This window comes from Pituophis catenifer, unplaced genomic scaffold (assembly GCF_029215685.1).
Source record: "Pituophis catenifer annectens isolate HBS135680 unplaced genomic scaffold, rPitCat1.0.hap2 SCAF_13, whole genome shotgun sequence".
Lineage (NCBI taxonomy): Eukaryota > Metazoa > Chordata > Lepidosauria > Squamata > Colubridae > Pituophis > Pituophis catenifer.
Window position 1 is genome coordinate 6,337,217 of NW_027256893.1, and position 21,791 is coordinate 6,359,007.

Genomic DNA, 21,791 nt, shown 5'->3' on the forward strand with positions numbered 1-21,791 from the left:
GGAATGGTGAAGTAGCAAGTAGGAACTGATGGACTTCGGTCCATCAAGGAGAAAGGCCAGTGGCTGGAGAGGACCCAAGTTGTTGCTCCCCGAAGCAAATTCCATCTCAGTGAAATTCTGCGGACACGTCTGAACTAGGTTTGAGAGATGCAGGTCAGCCGACTTCTCCCTCCCTCCACTCCTGTGTAGGTGCAAACGTGTGCTCTTTTCCTTCCTAGGCTGATGCCAAGATGGTCTGTGATGTCGTGAGTCGGATGGAAGACACGGAGCCCTTCTCTCCAGAGCTGCTTTCAGCAATGATAAGGCTTTGGTCCGATAGTGGCCTTCAAGAGTGTTTCAACCGGTCCCGAGAATATCAGCTCAACGACTCTGCTCAATAGTGAGTTTTGGTCATCACTTAGAAGTCCTTTAAACAAGAAGCCACCAACCAGAACCGGTAGCCTTACCTCCATTGCAGTGGTGGGATTCAGCCGGTTCGCACCACTTTGGGAGAACCGGTTGTTAACTTTCTGAGCAGTTTGGCAAACTGGTTGTTGGAAGAAATCATTAGGGCAGAGAACCGGTTGTTAAATTACTTGAATCCCACCACTGGCTGAATCCCACCATTGCCCGGAGTGCCAAGGGCAGTGATGGGATTCAGCCGGTTCGCACCACTTTGGGAGAACCGGTTGTTAACTTTCTGAGCAGTTTGGCAAACTGGTTGTTGGAAGAAATCATTAGGGCAGAGAACCGATTGTTAAATTACTTCAATCCCACCACTGCTCCATTGTAAGGTTACATTAAAACAGGAATCTCCAAACTTAGCAACTTTAAGACTTACGGACGTCAACTCCCAGAATCCCCCATGCTGGCTAGGGAAACTCTGAGAGTTGAAAGTCCTCAAGTCTTCAAGTTGCCAAGTTTGGAGACCCCTCTCCATTAAAAAAAAAACCCTTGCACCAGTGGTGAAATGTAAAATTTGTTACTACCGGTTCTGTGGGCGTGGCTTGGTGGGGGGGTAATGTGACTGGGTAGGGGTGGCCAACTTTTTTTTTTTACTTTTAAAAGCATTCAGCCGAAGAGGTTGTAAAAAAAAATGCTTTTAAAAGGCTCTGACGATCCCAGCTGAGTTGCCTGATCGTCAGAGGCTTTTGTTTTCTTTTAAAAGCATTTGTTTTTTGCTTTTAAAAGAAAAAAAAAGCCTCTGACGATCAGGCAAATCAGCTGGGATCGTCAGAGCCTTTTAAAAGCATTTTTTAAACAACCTCTTCGACCGAAGAGGTTGTAGAAAAAATGCTTTTAAAAGGCTCTGGCGATCCTAGCTGAGCCGCACGATCATCAGAGGCTTTTTTTTTTTTTACTTTTAAAAGCATTTTTTCGGCTGAAGAAAAAATGCTTTTAAAAGTTTTTAAAAAAAGCCTCTGATGATCGCGCAGCTCAGCTGGGCATGAGGGGGGCAAGGATTTTTGCTACCGGTTTCTCCGAACCACCCACCACCATCGCTACCAGATTGGGCGATCCGGTCCGAACCGGGAGCATTTCACCCCCTGCCTTGCACTCTTTTCGAAACTGCATCTCTTCCTCCCTCGCCTTTGCAGGTCAAGAAACTAGGGAGGGTTTCTGATTGTGATTGGCGCACTTGGCAACCGTCATATATTTATGTCGGTCACTCGCACCATGCTGCAGTCACATGTTCACCATTTACAAACTTCCCAGTTCACTTCCAACAAGCAATTTCACTGGGGAAGCCAGCAAAGAAGGTTGCAAGTCACCAACATATGATGTCTTCCTTAACAACCACACCACTTAATAATGAATGTTCCAGTTCCGATTGGGGTCATAAATCAAGGATTACCTGCATGCTCACTTAAGGTTCAAGATCTCTGGGATAAGGGATACAATCTTCATTTAGCAAGCAGTCATTGTACCTAGACCTTGGCAACTTTAAGACTTGTGAACTTCAACTCCCAGAATTCCTCAGCCAGCAAAGCAAATTCTGGGAGTTGAAGTCCACAAATCTTAAAGTTGCCAAGGTTGGAGACCCCTGACCTAGACGGTAAATAGGGAGAAAAGAGGAACAGGAATTTTGCCAGGTCTTAGTCACAAACAGGGTGGATAAAAATCAATGATTTTTTTTAAAAAAAAAATCAAAAAAAATCAGATTTTTTTTTATTTAAATCGGAATTTTTTTATTTAAATCAGATTTTTTTGATTTTTATCGAATTTATTTTAATAAAAAACTTTTGGCGTAAAAATCTATCCTAAGATAGTTTTCTATTTAAGATACATAAATAATTTAGTTTATTCAGCATGAAATGGAGCTTAGTTATGTCGCATGAGGCTGTATATTCTGCAACACTGGGACTATCGGTGAGTCAACAGTGGGTCAAAGGAGTAGCAGAGATGACAGTTGCTCTTTAAAAAATTATGATTTAAATCGAGTTGATTTAAATCAAGCCTTTTTACTAGTGATTTAAATCATGATTTTAAATTGTGATTTAAATCAACTCGATTTAAATCAAATCCACCCTGGTTACAAAGCATTTTTTTTTTGTTTTTAACAATTTTATTAAGTTTATCAAGACACTAGTTACAATACAAATAAAAATGACAATGGGGGGAAATGGGAGAGGAAAAAGGAAACAGTAGAAGGGAAAGGGGAAAAAAGAAAGAAAAGCATTCATTACTCTTTTTAGAGGAGTAGAATAAGATAGCAACGTTACAGCCTCTCAACTTTTTACTTAATATGTACTAGCCATTTCTACAACTACAAATGTCTGTAGAGATTCTCAGTCATCCAGGTCCTGGTTGTCTCAATTAAGGTGCTTTTTCAGGAGACAGCTGGACTTTCTTGTCTTTTCTTTTGAAGATGTTTTGCTTCTCATCCAAGAAGCTTTTTCAGCTCTGACTGGATGGTGGGGAACGGAAGGATTTATACTCCTTGGAGACAGCTGGTCATTTGCATCCTTTTAGAGAGTCGTTGAGGCCACTTGGAGGTTTATCTGTGTCCTCAGGGGCCTCCTGAGTGGTGCAAATGGTTCCTGTAGTCTGCAATTTTTCCTGGAAATTCATTCCTACTCCCACACCCTTCAAAGGGTCTCCATCCCAAATTGTATGGCTAAAAGTCTGTAGAGATTCTCAGCCATCTAGGTCCTGGTTGTCCCAAAAGTGCTTTTTCAGGAGGCAACTGCTTTTTCTTTTGAAGACGTTTCACTTCTCATCCAAGAAGCTTCTTCAGTTCTGACTGGATGGTGGGGAATGGAAGGCTTTATATTCCTTGCAGACAGCTGGTCATATGCATCCTTTTAGAGGGTCATTGAGGCCACTTGGAGATTTATCTGTGTCATCAGGGTCACCTGAGTGGTGCAAATGGTTCCTGCAGTCTGCAATTTTTTCCCTCTGGAAATCCATTCCTTATCCCCACACCATTCCAAGTCTGTAGAGATTCTTCATCATCCTGGTCATGGTTGTCCCAGAGGTGCTTTTTCAGGAGGCAACTGGACCTTCTTGTTTTTTTTTTTCTCTCTTTTGAAGACGTTTCACTTCTCATCCAAGAAGCTTCTTCAGCTCTGATTGGATGGTTGGGGAATGGAATATATATTAAAGATCTGTTAAGAACTAAGATCACTTTAAGAACTTGGATGGGAGACCACAAGGAAATCCCAGCATCGCAAACGTCAGTCCTCCTAAAAGTCTGTACAGACTCCCCCCCCACCTCTTCTTTGAAGACGTTTCACTTCTCATCCAAGAAGCTTCTTCAGCTCTGACTGGATGGTGGATATAAATGGAAGGATTGATATTCTCTGCAGACAGCTGGTCATTTGCATCCTTTTAGAGGGTCATTGAGGCACCTTGGAGGTTTATCTGTGTCCTCAGGGTCACCTGAGTGGTGCTCCTGGTTCCTGTAGTCTGCAATTTTTTTCCCTCCCTACTCCCACAACATTCGAAGGGTGTTCATCCCAAATTGCATAGCTAAACATCTGTAGAAATTCTCCATCATCCAGGTCATGGTTGTCCCAAAAGGACACAAGATCCACCAGAGGCCAAGGTGGTGGAGAGTGTGGTGTTGCATCAATCTGATCAAGCCTCTCTTTTTTTGAACCTTGAATCTGGTGCTACTTACAGAGAAATAAGACAGAGCTTGCATGATTCTCCTTTTGTAGTTTTGACCCTTCTGCCTCTGCTTGGATGGCATTCTACCATGAATAAAAGACAAGCAAAACCTCAAAACTCTGTTCTTGATGATAAGCCCTACAGAATCTCAGCAAAGGGTATATGAATGATCCAGGCTCAGGCCCTTTGATGGATGACACATTCTGCTGCCATCTGCTGCGGGAAGGCAGATTTGACAAAAGAAAGCAAGGGTTTGGAATTTGCTTAAAGAAAGCAATTAAGCCGAGGTGCACACACTTAGAAGCATATAATACTGAGGTGATGGATGGATGGATGGATGGATGGATACATACATACATACATACATACATACATACATACATACATACATACTATAGATACATAAATTATACATAGATAGATCAATAGATAGATGGATAGATGGATGGGTAGATGATAGATAGATAGATAGATAGATAGATAGATAGATAGATAGATAGATGATAGATGGATGGATGGATGGATGGATGGATGGATGGAGAGATGGATAGATGGATGGGTAGATGATAGATAGGTAGATAGATAGATAGATAGATAGATAGATAGATAGATAGGCAGGCAGGCAGGCAGGCAGGCAGGTAGGTAGGTAGGTAGGTAGGAAGGAGGTAGATGATAGATAGATAGATAGATGATAGATAGATAGATAGATAGATAGATAGATAGATAGATAGATAGATGATAGGTAGGTAGATGATAGAGATGGATGGATGGATGGATGGATGGATGGATGGATGGATGGATGGATGGATGGATAGATAGATAGATAGATAGATAGATAGATAGATAGATAGATGATAGATAGATAGATGATAGATAGATAGATAGATAGATAGATAGATAGATAGATAGATAGATAGATATAGATGATGTAGATAGAAGATAGATGAGAGAGGGACAGAGACAGAGACAGAGAGACTTTGACACTTCTGTGATTAAGCTTATAATTTTGGAATATGTCAAAATTCTCTCCATTCTCCAGACAGCCATTCCATTTTTCTCTAGCCAAGTGGGATCAAGGAGGCCAGGCACTTTATTATTATGGGTAATTTGTGAAATAAACCTCTTCAGCACTCTGCTATTCAATGTTCTCTTTGGTCTAAATTGCACCTGAGCCAAAAAGAAGCCGAGCGAGTGCAATAAAGCAGGGTATGCAGTTGGTGGGGAAAAATCAATAACCGTGGCTATTACTATATCACCGTGCGGCTGTAATGACTGCACTTTTGCTGATCTGCTGGCTAGCCTGCCGACGATAGCTCACCTACCACATGGAAGTAAGATTTGCAGGAGAGATCTGTTTTTGCTATTTTTACTTGATTAACTTAGTTTCAGCTTAACTGTCAAAGATCTAGTGGAGACGCTGGTTCTCAGTCCATTGTGGATTCTGTTGATGTTTTAAGGGAAGATGGAAACAGTGTAAAGAATAAAATATAGTTTGATATAAAACGTCTCACGGAAGGCTTGTAGGCCACTATCTGTCATGTTGCTCTGCAGAATGAGAGCAGTGGGTAGTAGAGAGCCCAAGGATCTCAGGGAAGCAAAATTACTTAATAATTAATAGGCTTTGTTCAGAAATCAATGCAGCGTGACAAATCTGCAAGTGGACCTATATATTATTAAACTGGGATAGTCTGAAGGTTCAGCAAAATCAAGAAGAGGCTACAGTACCTGGCACTGGAATTGAGAGGTTTTGGTTTTGGTTTAATGGTGTTTCAGGAGGAAAGGAAAGGAAAGGAAAGGAAAGGAAAGGAAAGGAAAGGAAAGGAAAGGAAAGGAAAGGAAAGGAAAGGAAAGGAAAGGAAAGGAAAGAAGGAGGGGAGGAGAGGAAAGGAGAGGAGAGGAAAGGAGAGGACAGGACAGGACAGGACAGGACAGGAAAGGAAAGGACACGAAAGGAAAGGAAAGGAAAGGAAAGGAAAGGAAAGGAAAGGAAAGGAAAGGAAAGGAAAGGAAAGGAAAGGAAAGGAGGAGGGGAGGAGAGGAGAGGAGAGGAGAGGAAAGGACAGGACAGGACAGGAAAGGAAAGGAAAGGAAAGGAAAGGAAAGGAAGGGAAGGGAAGGGAAGGGAAGGGAAGGGAAGGGAAGGGAAGGGAAGGGAAGGTGAAAGAGGGAAGGGAAAGGGAAAAGGGAGGGAGGAAGGAAGGAGAGAAGGAAGGAAGGAAGGAAGGAAGGAAGGAAGGAAGGAAGGAAGGAAGGAAGGAAGGAAGGAAGGAAGGAAGGAAGGAAGATGGGAAGGAGAGGGAGGAATTCACTGATACCCATTTCTCTATGCAATATGGTTTTTTAAAAAGAAAAACAAAAACAAAACATCACAACCAAATTCATTGTCTTGAAAACCAGACCTGAACTGGACTATTACATAAACATTCTTATGGAGAGGAATAAGCTCACATAATCATCTACTCTTACACAACAAGATTCTCTCTGCAACCATCTGCCTCTCATACAATAGACCCCGAACATATCATGATCACTTTGACAGAGATTTTGTTTCAAATTATGAAATACTGTCTTTTGGAGAGCAAGCCAAGCCCAGTGAAACTCCAGATCCAGAATCTGTAGATAACTTGCATTTATAACATATACTGTAAATCTACAAGTTTTGTACATGTATTTCCTCTTTTTTTTTTTTTATTTGATTTATATGCCGCCCTTCTCTGGAGACTCAGGGCGGCTTACAATGCGTTAAGCAATAGCCTTCATTCTTTTGTATATTTATACAAAGTCAGCTTATTGCCCCCACAAACTGGGTCCTCATTTCACCTACCTTAGAAAGGAAGGAAGGCTGAGTCAACCTTGAGCCTTGGAGAGATTCGAACCAGCAGAAATTGCAGGCAGCTGTGTTAATAACAGGGTGCACTAAACCCCTGTACTATCAAGGCTCTTTAACTTTAACTTCCATTTAGGAAGCTAACCAAAAGCTCAGCAGGAAAAGGATTTTTTTTTTCCAGACACTGTGCTCAACGTTCTTGATCCCTAAATTTTAGGTACAGCCCAGTTCCAAAACAATTAGGACTGAGAGAGGCATTGGGTTTACATTTACTATCTTGAGACTGACTTTAAGCCACCAATCTGTGCCTCAAATCCGGTTTATTGTGGTTTATTCACCACTTTTTCTATCCCATTTTTTATCCCAAAGGTGCTTTTTCAAAGGGCAACTGGACTCTGGTTTTCCTTTGAAGTCGTTTTGCTTCTCCTCCAAGAAGCTCATCCAGAGCTGAAGAAGCTTCTTGGAGGAGAAGCGAAACGTCTTCAAAGAAAAACCAGAAAGTCCAGTTGACTCTTAAAAAAAGCACCTTTGGGACAACCATGACCTGGAGGACTGAGAATCTCCATAAACTCCATCCCATTCTTTAGCTTGCCTAGTGAGAAGTTCTGGAGAACATTGGAGCTTCCATATCCATTTATGTCATTTTGGTTGAGCCTTATTTCCTACCAATGAATGCTTTTCTTTCCTCCTGGTGGACCGACCACATTGGGGGAGGGTGTTTCCCCCAAATGTCCTTTGGTGGGGCGGGGGGGTTTGCTTTGGAAGAGTGGGGGTTGTGTTTGTTTTGGGAGGCTGATGCACTTTTTGATAGCTTGAATAATGTTCTCTCAGTTTGGGATCCAGGTATCTGTTGCTATAGCGACTCCTGGTGTATTTAAATTATCCATGAGAACTGTTCTTTGGATGCTCCAAACATCTCCATCGAAATGGGCGGCGTGACTGGAAAAGAGAACATTTTTGACAGTTGATAATTCCATGTACAAAATCATATTGTTAAGAGATACACATACTCTTAGTAATTGGCCCAAAGTCACCCAGCTGGTTTTCATGCCTAAGGCAGGACTAGAATTCACAGTCTCCCACAACTCGTTGTGCCCGTGTGACACCCCTCCGGTGCGAGCTGCACTGGCTCCCAGTGGTCTTCCGGGTGCGATTCAAGGTGCTGGTTACCACCTTTAAAGCGCTCCATGGCATAGGACCCGGGTATCTTCGAGACCGACTTCTGCCACCAATAGCCTCCCGCCGGCCAGTTCGCTCCCACAGAGAGGGTCTCCTCAGGGTGCCATCGGCCAAGTTATGTCGGCTGGCAACACACAGGGGGAGGGCCTTCTTTGTGGGAGCCCCAGCCCTTTGGAATGAACTGCCCCCGGAAATACGTAAGATCTCCAACCTCCGGGTGTTTCGTTGCGCATTGAAGACCCTGTTGTTCCGCCAGGCCGGGCTATCAACATAATGATTTTAAATTGGGGTATTTTAAATTTTTGGGGTTTTAAAATCAAATCTATTTAATTATTTTAAATTTTAATCATTGTTGTGTCTTGTGTTTTTAAATTGGCTGTACACTGCCCTGAGTCCTTCGGGAGAAGGGCGGTATAGAAATAAAATTATTATTATTATTATTATTATTATTATTATTATTATTATTATTATTATTATTATTATTATTATTATTATTATTTCTAGCCAGGGTACCTTCCAGTGGTGGGTTTCAAAATTTTTTACTACCGGTTCTGTGGGTGTGGCTTGGTGGGCGTGGCTTGGTGGGTGTGGCAGAGGAAGGTTACTGTAAAATCTTCATTCCCTCCCGATCAGCTGGGACTTGGGAGGTAGAGAATAGATGGGGGCAGGGTAAGTCAGAATGTTTATTACCGATTCTCCAAACTACTCAAAATTTCCGCTACCGGTTCTCCAGAACTGGTCAGAACCTGCTGAAACCCACCTCTGGTACCTTCCCCACTAGCCCAAACTGTCTCTCATTGATTTAAGTTTCAGTTTCAAATAATTTTAATTAAAAAATGAAAGAGTATTGAATGACTGGCAGAGATAAATCTCATTGTATACAGTTTGACAAAAGACTGAGGATTAAGCAGAAGATATTAAAAGGTTTAAAGGAACGAGGCAGTTTGGCAGTATCAAATTATCTTTTCAAACCAGTTGCCTAACCTGAATAACAGGTGGGATCGTATTCCCTTAATGCTGTGTTCCTTCTGTTAAAGGGAGAAAGATTTCCAGATGGTTTATGCAGATATCTGAAACAGAAATAGGCAATTTATAGGAGATCATCTAATGAGCAGTATTTTAAAACTATAGGGTAGAGGAAAAATTAGCTCAGATTTATCACCTCTTGCTTGGCTATTTATTTTTATGAAGATGAGAATGCAAAGAAATTTGGTCAGTGAGAGATTTAAAAAATTGCAGATTGCAAAAAAAATGTCAATAAAACAAAGATAAAATCCTTTGAGACTCTGAATTCTGAAAGGGGCAGAATTCCTGGCAAGTCCCAATATCTTCAAATAAGCAGCGCCATTCGAAAAAGAAAACAAGACAGCTGAAGATTTAGGGATTTTAAAATGAAAACCTTATCAAACAAAACTCAGCGCCCTTCCGGGGCCTTATTTATAAATTGTTGGTGAAATATAACTTAGAAACCAAACCAGTTAAATGCTGTGTGATGAAATGACTGCAGAATTTAGACAAAACAATTGATATGCAACAATGGAAATTTCGATGATAGATAGATAGATAGATAGATAGATAGATAGATAGATAGATAGATAGATATAGATGGATGGATGGATGGATGGATGGATGGATGGATGGATGGATAGATAGATAGATAGATAGATAGATAGATAGATAGATAGATCGATAGATAGATAGACAGGCAATAGCACTAGCACTTGGACTTATATACTGCTTCACAGTGTTTTACAGCCCTCTCTAAGCGGTTTACAGAGTCAGCCTATGGCCCCCAACAATTTGGGTCCTCATTTTACCCACCTCGGAAGGATGGAAGGCTGAGTCAACCTTGAGCCGGTCAGAATTGAACTGCTGGCAGTGGGCAGAGTCCGCCTGCAATACTGCATTCTAACCACTGCACATCATGGATGAATGGATGGATGGATGGACGGACAGAGAGAAAGAAAGACTGCCGGCTGCCTGCAGTTTGGCAGTTCAAATCTCACCAGGCTCAAGGTTGACTCAGCCTTCCTTCCATCCTTCCGAGGTGGGTAAAATGAGGACCCAGATTGTTGGGGGCAAATAGGCTGACTCTGTAAACCGCTTAGAGAGGGCTGTAAAGCACTGTAAAGTGGTATGTAAGTCTAAATGCTTTTGCTATTGCTATTAGTTCCGATAATTATTCTTGCTGAGTTGAGCCATGACTTCAAGGACCTTCTGGAATCATGGATTCTGCTTAAGCAGAAAGTGAAGGCTGTGGTCAGGAGGCCTTGTTCCCAACTTCAGTCTGTGTGCCAGTTATGGTGGTCCTAAATCAAGGCAGCCTGTGAGCATAAGTCCCACCACAATCACCACTTGCTTCGGTTACTGTAAGGCACCCTCTCTGGGGCTGCCTCTCGAGATGTCTCAGAAGCTGAAGCTGGTACAGAATACAGCAGGCAGATTGCTAGTGGGACAACCCATTAGATTAAAGCCAGTTTCAGGGTTGTCTTGGCCCTCCTGTCCAAATGTCTGGGAACGGCCTCCTCAGCACCTCCCCAGTTCCCAAGAATTGCAAGGGAATGGCACGGTGGCTCAGTAGCTTAATGATGCTGGAGATGGTCAAGGCTTCGGCAGTTCGAGTCCTAGCATTCCATGGCTGGATGAGCTCCCATCACTCGCCTCAATTTCTATCTACCTAACTGTTCAAAACCATGTTCTATGTGAATAGATAAATAGGTACCACTTTGGTGCAGAATCAAGCTGGTGCACTGTGCAGGCGGTCAAATTCCTCTCCTCTGAACCTCCCCGGTTGTGGTGTCCATTGGCGAGATGGCTCTGAGGAAGGAAGGGGGCTTCGGATGCTGCTGCAGGAAGAGCCACTTTTCTTTCTTTTTTGGGCGAAGACAGCTCGCCGTCTTGTGGTGCACATCTTGCGAAGTGTACGAAGTGCCAAAAAAGCCAAGGCAATCCTAAATTGCATTAACAGAGGGATTCAATCAAGATCAAGGGAGGTACTAATACTACTCTATAAAATAAGGCCACACCTAAAATACTGCATCCAGTTTTGGTCTCCACACTTTAAAAAGATGTTGAGACTCTAGAAAGAGTGCAAAAAAGAGCAACCAGGATGATTAGGGGACTGGAGGCTAAAACATACAATGAACGGTTGCAGGAACTGGGCATGGCTAGTCTAGTGAAGAGAAGGACCAGGGGAGACATGATAGCAGTCTTTGAGGGGCTGCCACAGAGAGGAGTGGGTCAAGCTATTTTCCAAGGCATCTGAAGGCCAGTCAAGAAATAATGGATGGAAACTGATCAAGGAGAGATTCAACCCAGAAATAAGGAGAAATTTTCTGACAGTGAGAACAATCAATCTATAGAACTGAAGTTGCCTTCAAGAAGCTTCAACTCTTTCAAGAAGAGATTGGACTGCCATCTGTCAGAAATGGTGTAAGGTCTCCTGCTTGAACAAGAGGTTGGACTAGAAGATCTCCAAGGTCCCTTCCAACTCTCTTATTCTATTCTATTCTATTCTATTCTAGTCTAGTCTAGTCTAGTCTAGTCTAGTCTAGTCTAGTCTAGTCTAGTCTAGTCCAGTCCAGTCCAGTCCAGTCCAGTCCAGTCCAGTCCAGTCCAGTCCAGTCCAGTCCAGTCCAGTCCATTCCATTCCATTCCATTCCATTCCATTCCATTCTATTCTATTCTATTCTATTCTATTCTATTCTATTCTATTCTATTCTATTCTATTCTAACGTGTTTCCCTGAAAATAAGACCCTGTCTTATATTTTTTTGAATCCTGAAATAAGCGCTTGGCCTTATTGCCATGCGCTCAAAAGCCCGATTGGGCTTATTATCAGGGGATGTCTTATTTTGGGGAAAACAGGGTATTCTATTCTATTCTTAGGCTTAGCTACAACAGAGCTGATATCTTGGCAGCCAAGCTACTACTCTGCAATAGCATTGTGGTCTCCAGGCTAATGTAACAACACCATATGCTAATAATAATAAATAATAACAGGGGAGTGGGTCAGGGGGCAAGTCTTCTCAGTAGCATCTCCCAAGCTTTGAAACATACTTCTCCTGGAAAAACTCCCCAATCTCCTGGCATTTTGCAAAATGTTCCTGACCCAGTTGACATGTTTTGGGTTTTCCTTTGGGACGGAGGAAAGGAAGGAGGATCCCTCTGTCTATTATTGCTTTATTATATAAATATAACATCTTGCCTTTCAACTTGAAGAGCAAACGTTGTCTGGCAGCAGCACAACTTACCTTCTCTCAACTTGCAGCCTGACAAGGGATCGTCCTCTCCTTTCTAACTCTTGCCAGCTTCGGTCTTTAAGAACATCTCATCTCTATGCAGGCCCAAACTCCTTCAAAGCCCTCTTATTCTCGGCACTTCCAGCCTTTAGAGAAACCTAAGCAGGCACAGCCTTGCAAAAAATGTCATGTCCTCTTTTTCTTTTAGAAAGCTGAAATAAACCATTGGAATAGTCTTTCCTCTCTGTCTCTCTCTCTCTCTGTCTCTGTCTCTGTCTCTGTCTCTCTCTCTCTCTCTCTCTCTCTCCTTCCCTCCCTCCCTCCTTCCCTCTCTCTCTCTCTCTCCCTCCCCCCCTCTCTCTCTCTCTCTTGCAAGGAAACCCATTCAGATCTTTTCTTCTGCAGAAAGCTGCTGCTAATGAGCACAAGACTTCTGTAAGGGAACGAGAGAGAGAGAAAAAAACCTTCCTTTTTAGGTAGAGGGTTGCCAGGAGTGCTTTCTCTTCCCAGCCATGGAAGAGGGGAATTGCAAGAAGAAAAAAGCAAAGTGGGAAAAAAAGAAGATGAAGGAAAGGGAAGAAACGCTCGACGCATAATAAGCAGCGTGAAATTATGGGAGGAAACAAAAATGAGGAAAGATTAAAACCAAGAGAGGGAGACCACAATGGATGCGGCCAAAGGGAAAACTTGTTCTCTTGAAATCTGGGCATGTTCCAATTTTTTTTTTTTTTTTTTACTCAGTAGAAGTATTTCTATGTTGCTTTTTGGCTTGCTCTGAAAAGGAGATCTATCTTTTAAAAGGGCAACACTGAAAAGGCTGATAACCTTCTGGTTTATGCTTCATTTCTCGGAGCTGTGGGTGTCTTATACACCCCTTGATTTAGAAGGTTCATGCAGAATGAGGTCTGTCATGGTAAATGTCTAATAGTACCACCTCCCTGGCCTCCAGGTCCTGCAGGGGTTAACTGACCACATATCCCATAACCCCTGTAACCACTACTTACCTCCTAGCCCCTCCTCCTGGGTATAAGATCTCCAACCACGAGGTACTCCAGTTGATCCAGATGTATACCTGAAAGAGTAAGGTACAAGGTCAGTGACCTCCAGTACCACTAGGCCTAGGACCCACCTAGGTCTACAATAAAGATAAAGAAAAAGATTGGAATTTGTCTTTGAGTTATTGGGCTAGATCCATCATTTCACAAGGTCCTCCAGTCAAAAGATCCCTGGGCTATAAAATGTATTTGGATTGTCACATTTTACAGGAGTTGAAGTTTCAACTCTTATGCAGTCCTAAATTGCATTAACAGAGGGATGCAATCAAGATCAAGGGAGGTACTAATGCCACTCTATAAAGCCTTAGTAAGACCACACCTAGAATCCTGCATCCAGTTTTGGTCTCCACACTATAAAAAAGATGTTGAGATTCTAGAAAGAGTGCAGAGAAGAGCAACCAAGATGATTAGGAGCCCGGAGACTAAAACATAGGATGAACTGGGCCTGGCTAGTCTAGTGAAGAGAAGGACCAGGGGAGACAGGATAGTAGTCTTCCAATTTTTGAGGGGCTGCCACAAAGAGGAGGGGGTCAACCTGTTCTCCAAGGCACCCAAAGGCCAGACAAGGAATAATGGATGGAAACTGACCAAGGAGAGATTCAACCTAGTAATAAGGAGACATTTTCTGACTGTGAGAGCAATCAACCCATGGAACAGAAGTTGCCTTCGGAAGTTGTGGGAACTTCATCACTGGAAGCTTTCAAGAAGAGAGTGGACCGCCCTCTGTCAGAAATGATGTAGGGTCTCCTGCTTGAGTGGCCGGTTGGACTGGATGACCTCCAAGGTCCCTTCCAACTCTGTTAATCTGTTCTAGCACTTGCCAAGGTTGCCAAATCAGGGGAGAAAGGACAGGGATCCTAGAGCAGGGATTCCCAACCTTGCACACTTTAGGAAGTGTGGACTTCAACTCCCAGAATCCCTCAGCCAGCAGGAGATGCAAGCTACAGCAGTGGATGGATGCTGGCTGGGGAATTGGTCGATGAAGCTTTTAAAAGCTCTCGGCTTCATCAACTCTCTGATTCAGTGATTCACAATTGCCATCAGGCAGGTTGGGAGATTTAGTTTGAGTCTTTGATTCATTTGTTTTGGAATGATTGAGAGTTCGCCCAATTCTCATAAATAGTCTTTATGTTCTAGTTTAAGGAAAGAATGGAACAAATTTGAGATCTGGCAAATTTTCTTTCCTAAGGTCACCATTGATTTTGCAAAGTGTACAATTGTCCGATTAAACAGGGAAGAGGCAGGAAGAAAATGCTAGCTCAGAAGTTTTGCATTGCTCCTCCCTCTCCCTCCTTCTCCTTCTCTCCTTTAATTTAGTTATCTTGTCTTATAAAAGAAAACATGTGTAGCTCAGGGTTGAACTGTGGCATTCTTGGTTCTTTCTAAGCTTGGTTGTTTTCTTGCAAACCTTTCACTACCCAACCTGGTAACATCACCAGGCACTATGTAATGAAAGATCTTGCCTTATTTTACTGATTCACCCTGCAGTATAATCAACTCAGCCATTGGAGGTAGTTAACATAAATAATGTATAATAAAATAATATATTCTGTCCAAATATAATGCAGTAATAGAAGAAAAGATCAGAAGTGGGTCAATTCAGCAGCTAAATTACGGATTTTGCAGTGAATTATAAAATGTAAACTAGAGCTGAAATCAACCAAGAGCAAAGGGAAGAGATGTGATGGCAATTGTGTTGACTTTGATGCAGATGTGATGGTTTGCACAGTTCTTTCTGTGTTTGAGATATTAGGAATATCCAATATAGCATTTTACAGATTAACGATAAAAAGACAAGCTCCTATTGCAAACTCCTTACATTCAAAAAATTCAGTCTGGAGCCATGGCACAAAGGGAGTTTTCCACCTTATTTTTTATTTTATTTTTTTAATTTGATTTATGTGCCGCCCTTCTCCGGAGACTCAGGGCGGCTTACAGTGCGTTAAGCGATAGCCTTCATACTTTTGTATATTTATACAAAGTCAGCTTATTGCCCCCACAAACTGGGTCCTCAATTTAGCTACCTTAGAAAGGATGGAAGGCTGAGTCAACCTTGAGCCTGGCGAGATTCGAACCTGCAGTAATTGCAGGCAGCTGGTCTTAATAACCAGCTTAATAACAGGTTGCCTTAGACCACTGTACTACCAAGGCTCTTTGTGAAAAGAATGAATGAAGATTATACAATTCTTCCAAAAATGTCCTAGGAGGGCTTTGAGAAGAGATTTGAAAAGAAAAAGAAGAAATCAGTTCCTTTTATACATGAAGGAGAATCTTGAATTCTTCCTTGGGCATTTCAAGAAATTCCACTATATCTGACAAAACATTCCTATGTTTTTTTTAAAAAAATAATTTAATATCTTTATTTTTGACAAAAAAATCTTTAATCTTACAAAAAGAAAAGAACCCTTAAAATAATAAGGATTTTGGTTTAAGAAAAGACCACAAAGGAAAACTTATAAGGTGTTCTCTTATGGGGAAAAAAAGATATAAAATATAAATAATAATTTGTCATAAATCTCTTGGTGTTGGTATTTATGTTTGGTTCTGTCTTCCTTCAGGGTTGCTAGAGATAAGAGTCATATTTTTATCCTGATCCCTTCCCTTCACATTTTGTGTTTTACAGCTATCTAGACTGCTTAGATCGAATTGGAGCTCCCGATTACCAGCCCACAGAGCAAGACATCCTTCGAACCAGGGTCAAAACAACCGGCATTGTAGAAACCCATTTCACATTCAAAAACCTCCATTTCAGGTGAGAAGGATGCAGGTAACATGAAAGAATCTCCCAGATAATCAACTGGTGTGGCTCTAGTCCTTTTTGTTTACCAGTGGGCAGGCTTGGGGTGTTGTGTTTGGTTTGCACTGCCACAAAATGGCTGCCGTAGTAAGCGGGGCTTGACATGGGTTGGTTCAGTTGGTCATCACTATCACTTATCTAAACCTTTCCCTTCTCTTCCTTCTTCCCTCCTCCCTTCCCTTCACTTAATTTTACTTCATTTTTTTTTCTCTTCCTTTAGCAATAGCAATAGCACTTAGACTTATATACCGCTTCATAGTGCTTTTACAGCCCTCTCTAAGCAATTTACAGAGTCAGCATATTGCCCCCAACAATCTGGGTCCTTTCCTTCCCTTCCCTTCCTTTCCCTTCCCTTCCCTTCCCTTATTTTCCTTCCCTTCCCTTCTCATCTCTTCTCTTCTTTTTTCTTTTCTTTCTTTTCTTTCTTCTTTATTTACCTTCAAAATGCTTTTCTTTTTCTTTCTTCCTTTCCCTCATTCACCTTCCCTTCCATCCCTTTCTTATCTCTTCCTTTCCTTTTTTTTTTCCTTTCCTCTCCCTCTTCACTTCACTTCCTTTCCTTTTCCTTCCCCTCCCCTCCCCTCTATCTTGCCTGGACCAGGGGAGACATGATAGCAGTCTTCCAATATTTGAGGGGATACCACAGAGAGGAGGAGGTCAAGCAATTTTCCAAGACACCCAAAGGCCAGGCAAGGAATAATGGATGGAAACTGATCAAGGAGAGATTCAACCTAGAAATAAGGAGGAATTTTCTGATAGTGAGAACAATCAACCAATGGAACAGAAGTTGCCTTCAGAAGTTGTGGGAGCTTCATCTCTGGAAGCTTTCAAGAAGAGACTGGACTGCCATCTGTCAGAAATGGTGCAGGGTCTCCTGCTTGGGTGGGGGTTGGACTAGATGACCTACAAGGTCCCTTCCAACTCTGATAATCTCTAATCTGTAATCCCTGTTTTATCCACATCTTTCTCTTTCCTGCCTCTTCTTGAGAGTGCTGTCTTGATGACCTGTCACTCAGAGGACAAGTGTGACTAGAAATCACTTATACTCTTTTGTGCTAGGATGAAATAATGAAGAGTTTTCCTTGTTCCCCCTTAAGGCTGTTTGATGTTGGGGGTCAGAGATCGGAGCGTAAGAAGTGGATTCACTGTTTTGAGGATGTCACGGCAATCATTTTCTGTGTCGCGCTGAGTGGGTATGACCAGGTACTTCATGAAGATGAAACAACGGTGAGTAATTCCCCCGGCTAAATTAATCCCTGCCATGGCTCTTCGTATTTTGTTCGTAGCCATCAGGGTCCTTTCTTAAACCCCGAAGGATCTAACATTATTCTTCATTGCTCACATGTCTCCCTTCGATGCAATGGAGATCCCTTATCTATTCATCCATAGTTGGGTTTAAGCCACTGGAATTCAGCAGGATGGTCTTAGACCAGGTAATCAGTTCATCTACTCCCTACAGTAACTCAAGAATTTATCCAGAACTCCTATCCTTTCTCATTGCTTATATCTGACCAGGTATCCCTGATGAAAAGACACCCTTAATTTTTAATTTTTGATTCTTATTCTGCTGAGAGCGGATGGGGTGGAAGACCTGAGAGATAGGCTGCTGTCCAGGGTGCTGACAGAAAGAAAACAAAAGAACAGATAGAAAAGGAAATGTTTGAAAGAAACTAAGATGAACAGATACCAGGTTGTGCCTGTTTGTGAAAGTCATTCGAATTGTGTTTTTCTCCCTTGTGCGCATACCTGAAAAGTCAACATCAGGTTAATTCTAGTGCTAATTGAAAAGTGTAGAAGTGGGCATATGTTGAAGATACTAATGCATAGTAGATAATAGTCACCCAATCATTTATAAAGGACATAGTGGCTCAGTGGCTAGGATGCTGAATTTGTCAATCAAAAGATCTGCAATTTGGTGGTTCGAATCCCTAGTGCCGCGTAATGGGGTGAGCTCCCGTTACTTGTCCCAGCTTCTGCCAACCTAGTAGTTCGAAAGCACGTAAAAAATGCAAGTAGAAAAATAGGGACCACCTTTGGTGGGAAGGTAACAGCGTTCTGTGAGCCTTTGGCATTGAGCCATGCCAGCCACATGACCACGGAGACGTCTTCGGACAGCGCTGGCTCTTCGGCTTTGAAACGGAGATGAGCACCGCCCCCTAGAGTCGGGAACAACTAGCACATATGTGCGAGGGGAACCTTTATCTTTACCTAATCATTTATCAACTAACATTTATATGGGGCTCTACTCCCAATGACTCAGAATTATACACACAGAGATACACATGCAAACCAGCATTTAAAATGACACAGCAGTACACAACGGTATCCATTATAAATGGGATGAAAATATGGAGATTCCTCAGTTTTCTCTCTCATTGGCACCTTGATAATTATTTCCACAAACTCATTTTGATCTTTCCACCCATTATAGTATGTGGATAAATTCCTGCATTATTTTCCATAGGGGGTGCTCTTTATAAGGCAGAAGTCTTCAAACTTGGCAGCTTTAAGACTTGTGGACTTCAACTCCCAGAATTCTCCAGCCAGGCTGGAGAATTCTGGGACTTGAAGTCCACAAGTCTTAAAGCTGCCAAGTTTGAAGACCTCTGTTATAAGGCATGCAGAGCGGGAGGGGCATTGAGAAACAGAATAGTCAGGGAAATATTTAGTTATTTCACCCAGGGTTAACTTTGTAAGAAGGGTTGGGCTTCAGAATTATCCTTATCCACACCCCAAAAGAAGCAAAGTGAGTCTCTATAGGTAGTCCTCGACTTACAACAGTTCATTGAGTGACCATTCAAAGTTACAACAGCCCTGAAAAATGTGACTTATGGCCAGTTTTCACAATTATGACCATTGTGGCAACTCCCATGATCATGTGACCAAAATCCAGATGCTTAGCAATTGACTCATATTTATGACCGGTGCGGTGTCCCAGGGTCTTGAAGGGTCGTGATCCCCTTTTGCCAAGCAAAGTCAAGGGGGGGAGCCAGATTCGCTTAACGACCGTTACTAACTTAACAATTGCAGCGGTTCACTTAACAACTGTGGCAAGAAAAGTCGTAAAATGGAGCAAAGCTCACTGAACAGACGTCTCACTTAAACAACAGAAGTTTTGGGCTCAATTGCAGTCGGAAGTCGAGGACTACCTGTATTTAATTGCTAATAAAGGTTCTTACTGGAGCTTCCACGAGCTCCCCCCAGAGATACGGAAGATCCCGGACCTGCGCACGTTTCGCCGTGCTCTCAAAACTTTTCTATTTCAGCAAGCTGGCCTGGCCTAACTCCCCTCTTTTAAATTTTTTAAATTTTTTAATTTGTGATTTTATAAATTGGGTGTTTTAATCTGTGTTTCGGCCAAAATATTTAATAATTTTAAGGGATTTTTAATATTTGTATTATCTGTATTTTATCTTGGGTGTTCACCGCCCTGAGTCCTTCGGGAGTAGGGCAGTATAGAAATTTGATTAAATAAATAAATAAATAAATAAATAAATAAATAAATAAATAAATAATAATAATTTTTCCACACTCCCTCTTGAATCAAACAGCCAGCAAGACTGTCCCAAAGGGGCTTTTTCAAGAGGCAATTGGCCTTCCTTTGTTTTTCCTTAAAGACATTTCATTTCTCATCCAAGAAGCTTAGAACTGAAGAAGCTTCTTGAATGAGAAGTGAAAGATCTTCAAGGAAAACCCAAGAAAGACTTTTGGAAAAACCATATTCCAGTCTCAGTTTATGGATGACTGAAAACAGCAAGACTGGGATTTTACAGGGGTGGGACAGGTGTACGAATGTAAGGAATACAATCAAGATCATGGGAGGTAATAATACCACTCTATAAAGCCTTAGTAAGATGACACCTAGAGTACTGCATCCAGTTTTGGTCACCAGACTATAAAAAAGATGTTGAGACTCTAGAAAGAGTGCAGAGAACAGCAGCCAGGATGATTTGGGGACTGGAGGCTAAAACATACGATGAACGGTTGCAGGAACTGGGGATGGCTGGTCTAGTGAAGAGAAGGACCAGGGGAGACATGAATAGCAGTCTTCCATCGCTTGAGGGGCTGCCACAGAGAGGAGGGGGGTCAAGCTATTTTCCAAAGCATCTGAAGGCCAGACAAGGAATAATGGATAGAAACTGATCAAGGAGAAATTCAACCTGGAAATAAGAAGGAATTTTCTGACAGTGAGAGCAATCAACCCATAGAACAGAAGGTACCTTCAGAAGTTGTGGAGGCTTCATCACTGGAGGCTTTTAAGAAGAGACTGGACTGCTGTCTGTCAGAAATGGTGTAGGGTCTCCTGCTTGGGTGGGTGTGAGAGGGGGTTGGACTAGATGACCCTTCCAACTCTGTTCATCTGTTAAATCTGTTAAATCTATTAAAGACATGTAAGAGAAAAGAAACCTTTGTCTTTATGCTAGACCCAAGATTTCAGTTCCTAGCAATCTCTCCACCAAAATAAACACCTGAGATTTCAAATCTGGCGATCCGTTCCCCAAAATAAAAAGAACTCTATTTCTCCCAAATAGAACAAGAACCCTATGTGGTACTAAGGAAAATGTGTTGAACAATGATTTTTCTCTCCTTAATGGGTGGAGGGCAAGGGGCATAAAACAGGAAAGTGAGAGACTGACAGATGGAGGATGGTATCAGCTGAACCCCCTTGTGAGTTTATTGATTCGATTTAGAAAAATATTTAATCCCCATGAAATGCAACCTTTGGAGCAATGTGGTTTGGCCACCTTGGAAACCTTTTGTCTGGAAATACCCAGATTTTGCAGCAAGAAAAAGCAGTTTCTTTGTAATAACTGGTTCACATCAGAAGTTGCAAGTTTAAAGTTATCCAGGTTACGAATGACTGTATGTTGTTTCTCTAAAGTCTAAATAAATATATAGCAGAGTGACAAGAAATTTTGAACTGGTGAAAACTTAGCCTTTCTGATTCTTCCTTTCTTCCTTTTTTTTTTATCTTTTCAAGCTTATCAAAGTTGATAAAATTTGGGTTGGGGCAGAGAAAATTCTAAGCTTTGCTTAGCTCATATAGATCTGTTGCCTTTTCTTTCTCAGTCCCAATTCCTAAGCATGTACAGTTTTACATTTTCAGTACTCCCCTAAGTTATGCAAGGGTCTCATTTTGGCCCATTACCAATGTCTTTAACCATCCACTCAAAAAAAATGCATATTGACAAGTCCAACCTTTTCCAGGTGAAGTATCTCACAGAAATATTGGGATGGCACATCTGCAGCTCATGGATCCTTCTTTCATGTACATAAAAATGTTGTTATCTTGATTCATCCTGGCATGAGATTTAGGAAGTTTCGGGATGTTCTAGAAGTTTAAAATGATTGAAAATCAGACTGAAACTCGAAAACAAACAGCAAGTAGGAGGGAGAGGGGAAAAGTTATTAAATTAAGCATTTGTGATTCTTCTTCTTTCAGACTGTGCTTCCTCATATCATAAATCTTCTACCATGTGACTGTGTGGATTTAAAATGTCAACAGCCCCCTTTGCTTCTAACTGAAGGGGTTTCAAGATTCAGCTGTCTGTTTCTAAGCTGGAGCGGGGGACAAAATTGAGTGGGACAAGCTTGTTTTTT

The 21,791-nt window shown here is 41.9% G+C and overlaps 1 protein-coding gene across 1 annotated transcript in view; it reads left to right on the top strand.

The window, feature by feature from the left end:
• Positions 1 to 223: 223 nt before the first annotated feature.
• Positions 224 to 21,791, top strand: part of GNAO1 (G protein subunit alpha o1) — a 32,802-nt gene continuing 11,234 nt past the window's right edge. Inside the window, exons 1-3 of the mRNA XM_070953220.1 lie at positions 224 to 379; positions 16,017 to 16,145; positions 17,288 to 17,417. Coding sequence (XP_070809321.1) covers positions 231 to 379; positions 16,017 to 16,145; positions 17,288 to 17,417 — 408 coding nt within the window. The 5' untranslated portion in view covers positions 224 to 230. The remainder of the gene's footprint in view (positions 380 to 16,016; positions 16,146 to 17,287; positions 17,418 to 21,791) is intronic.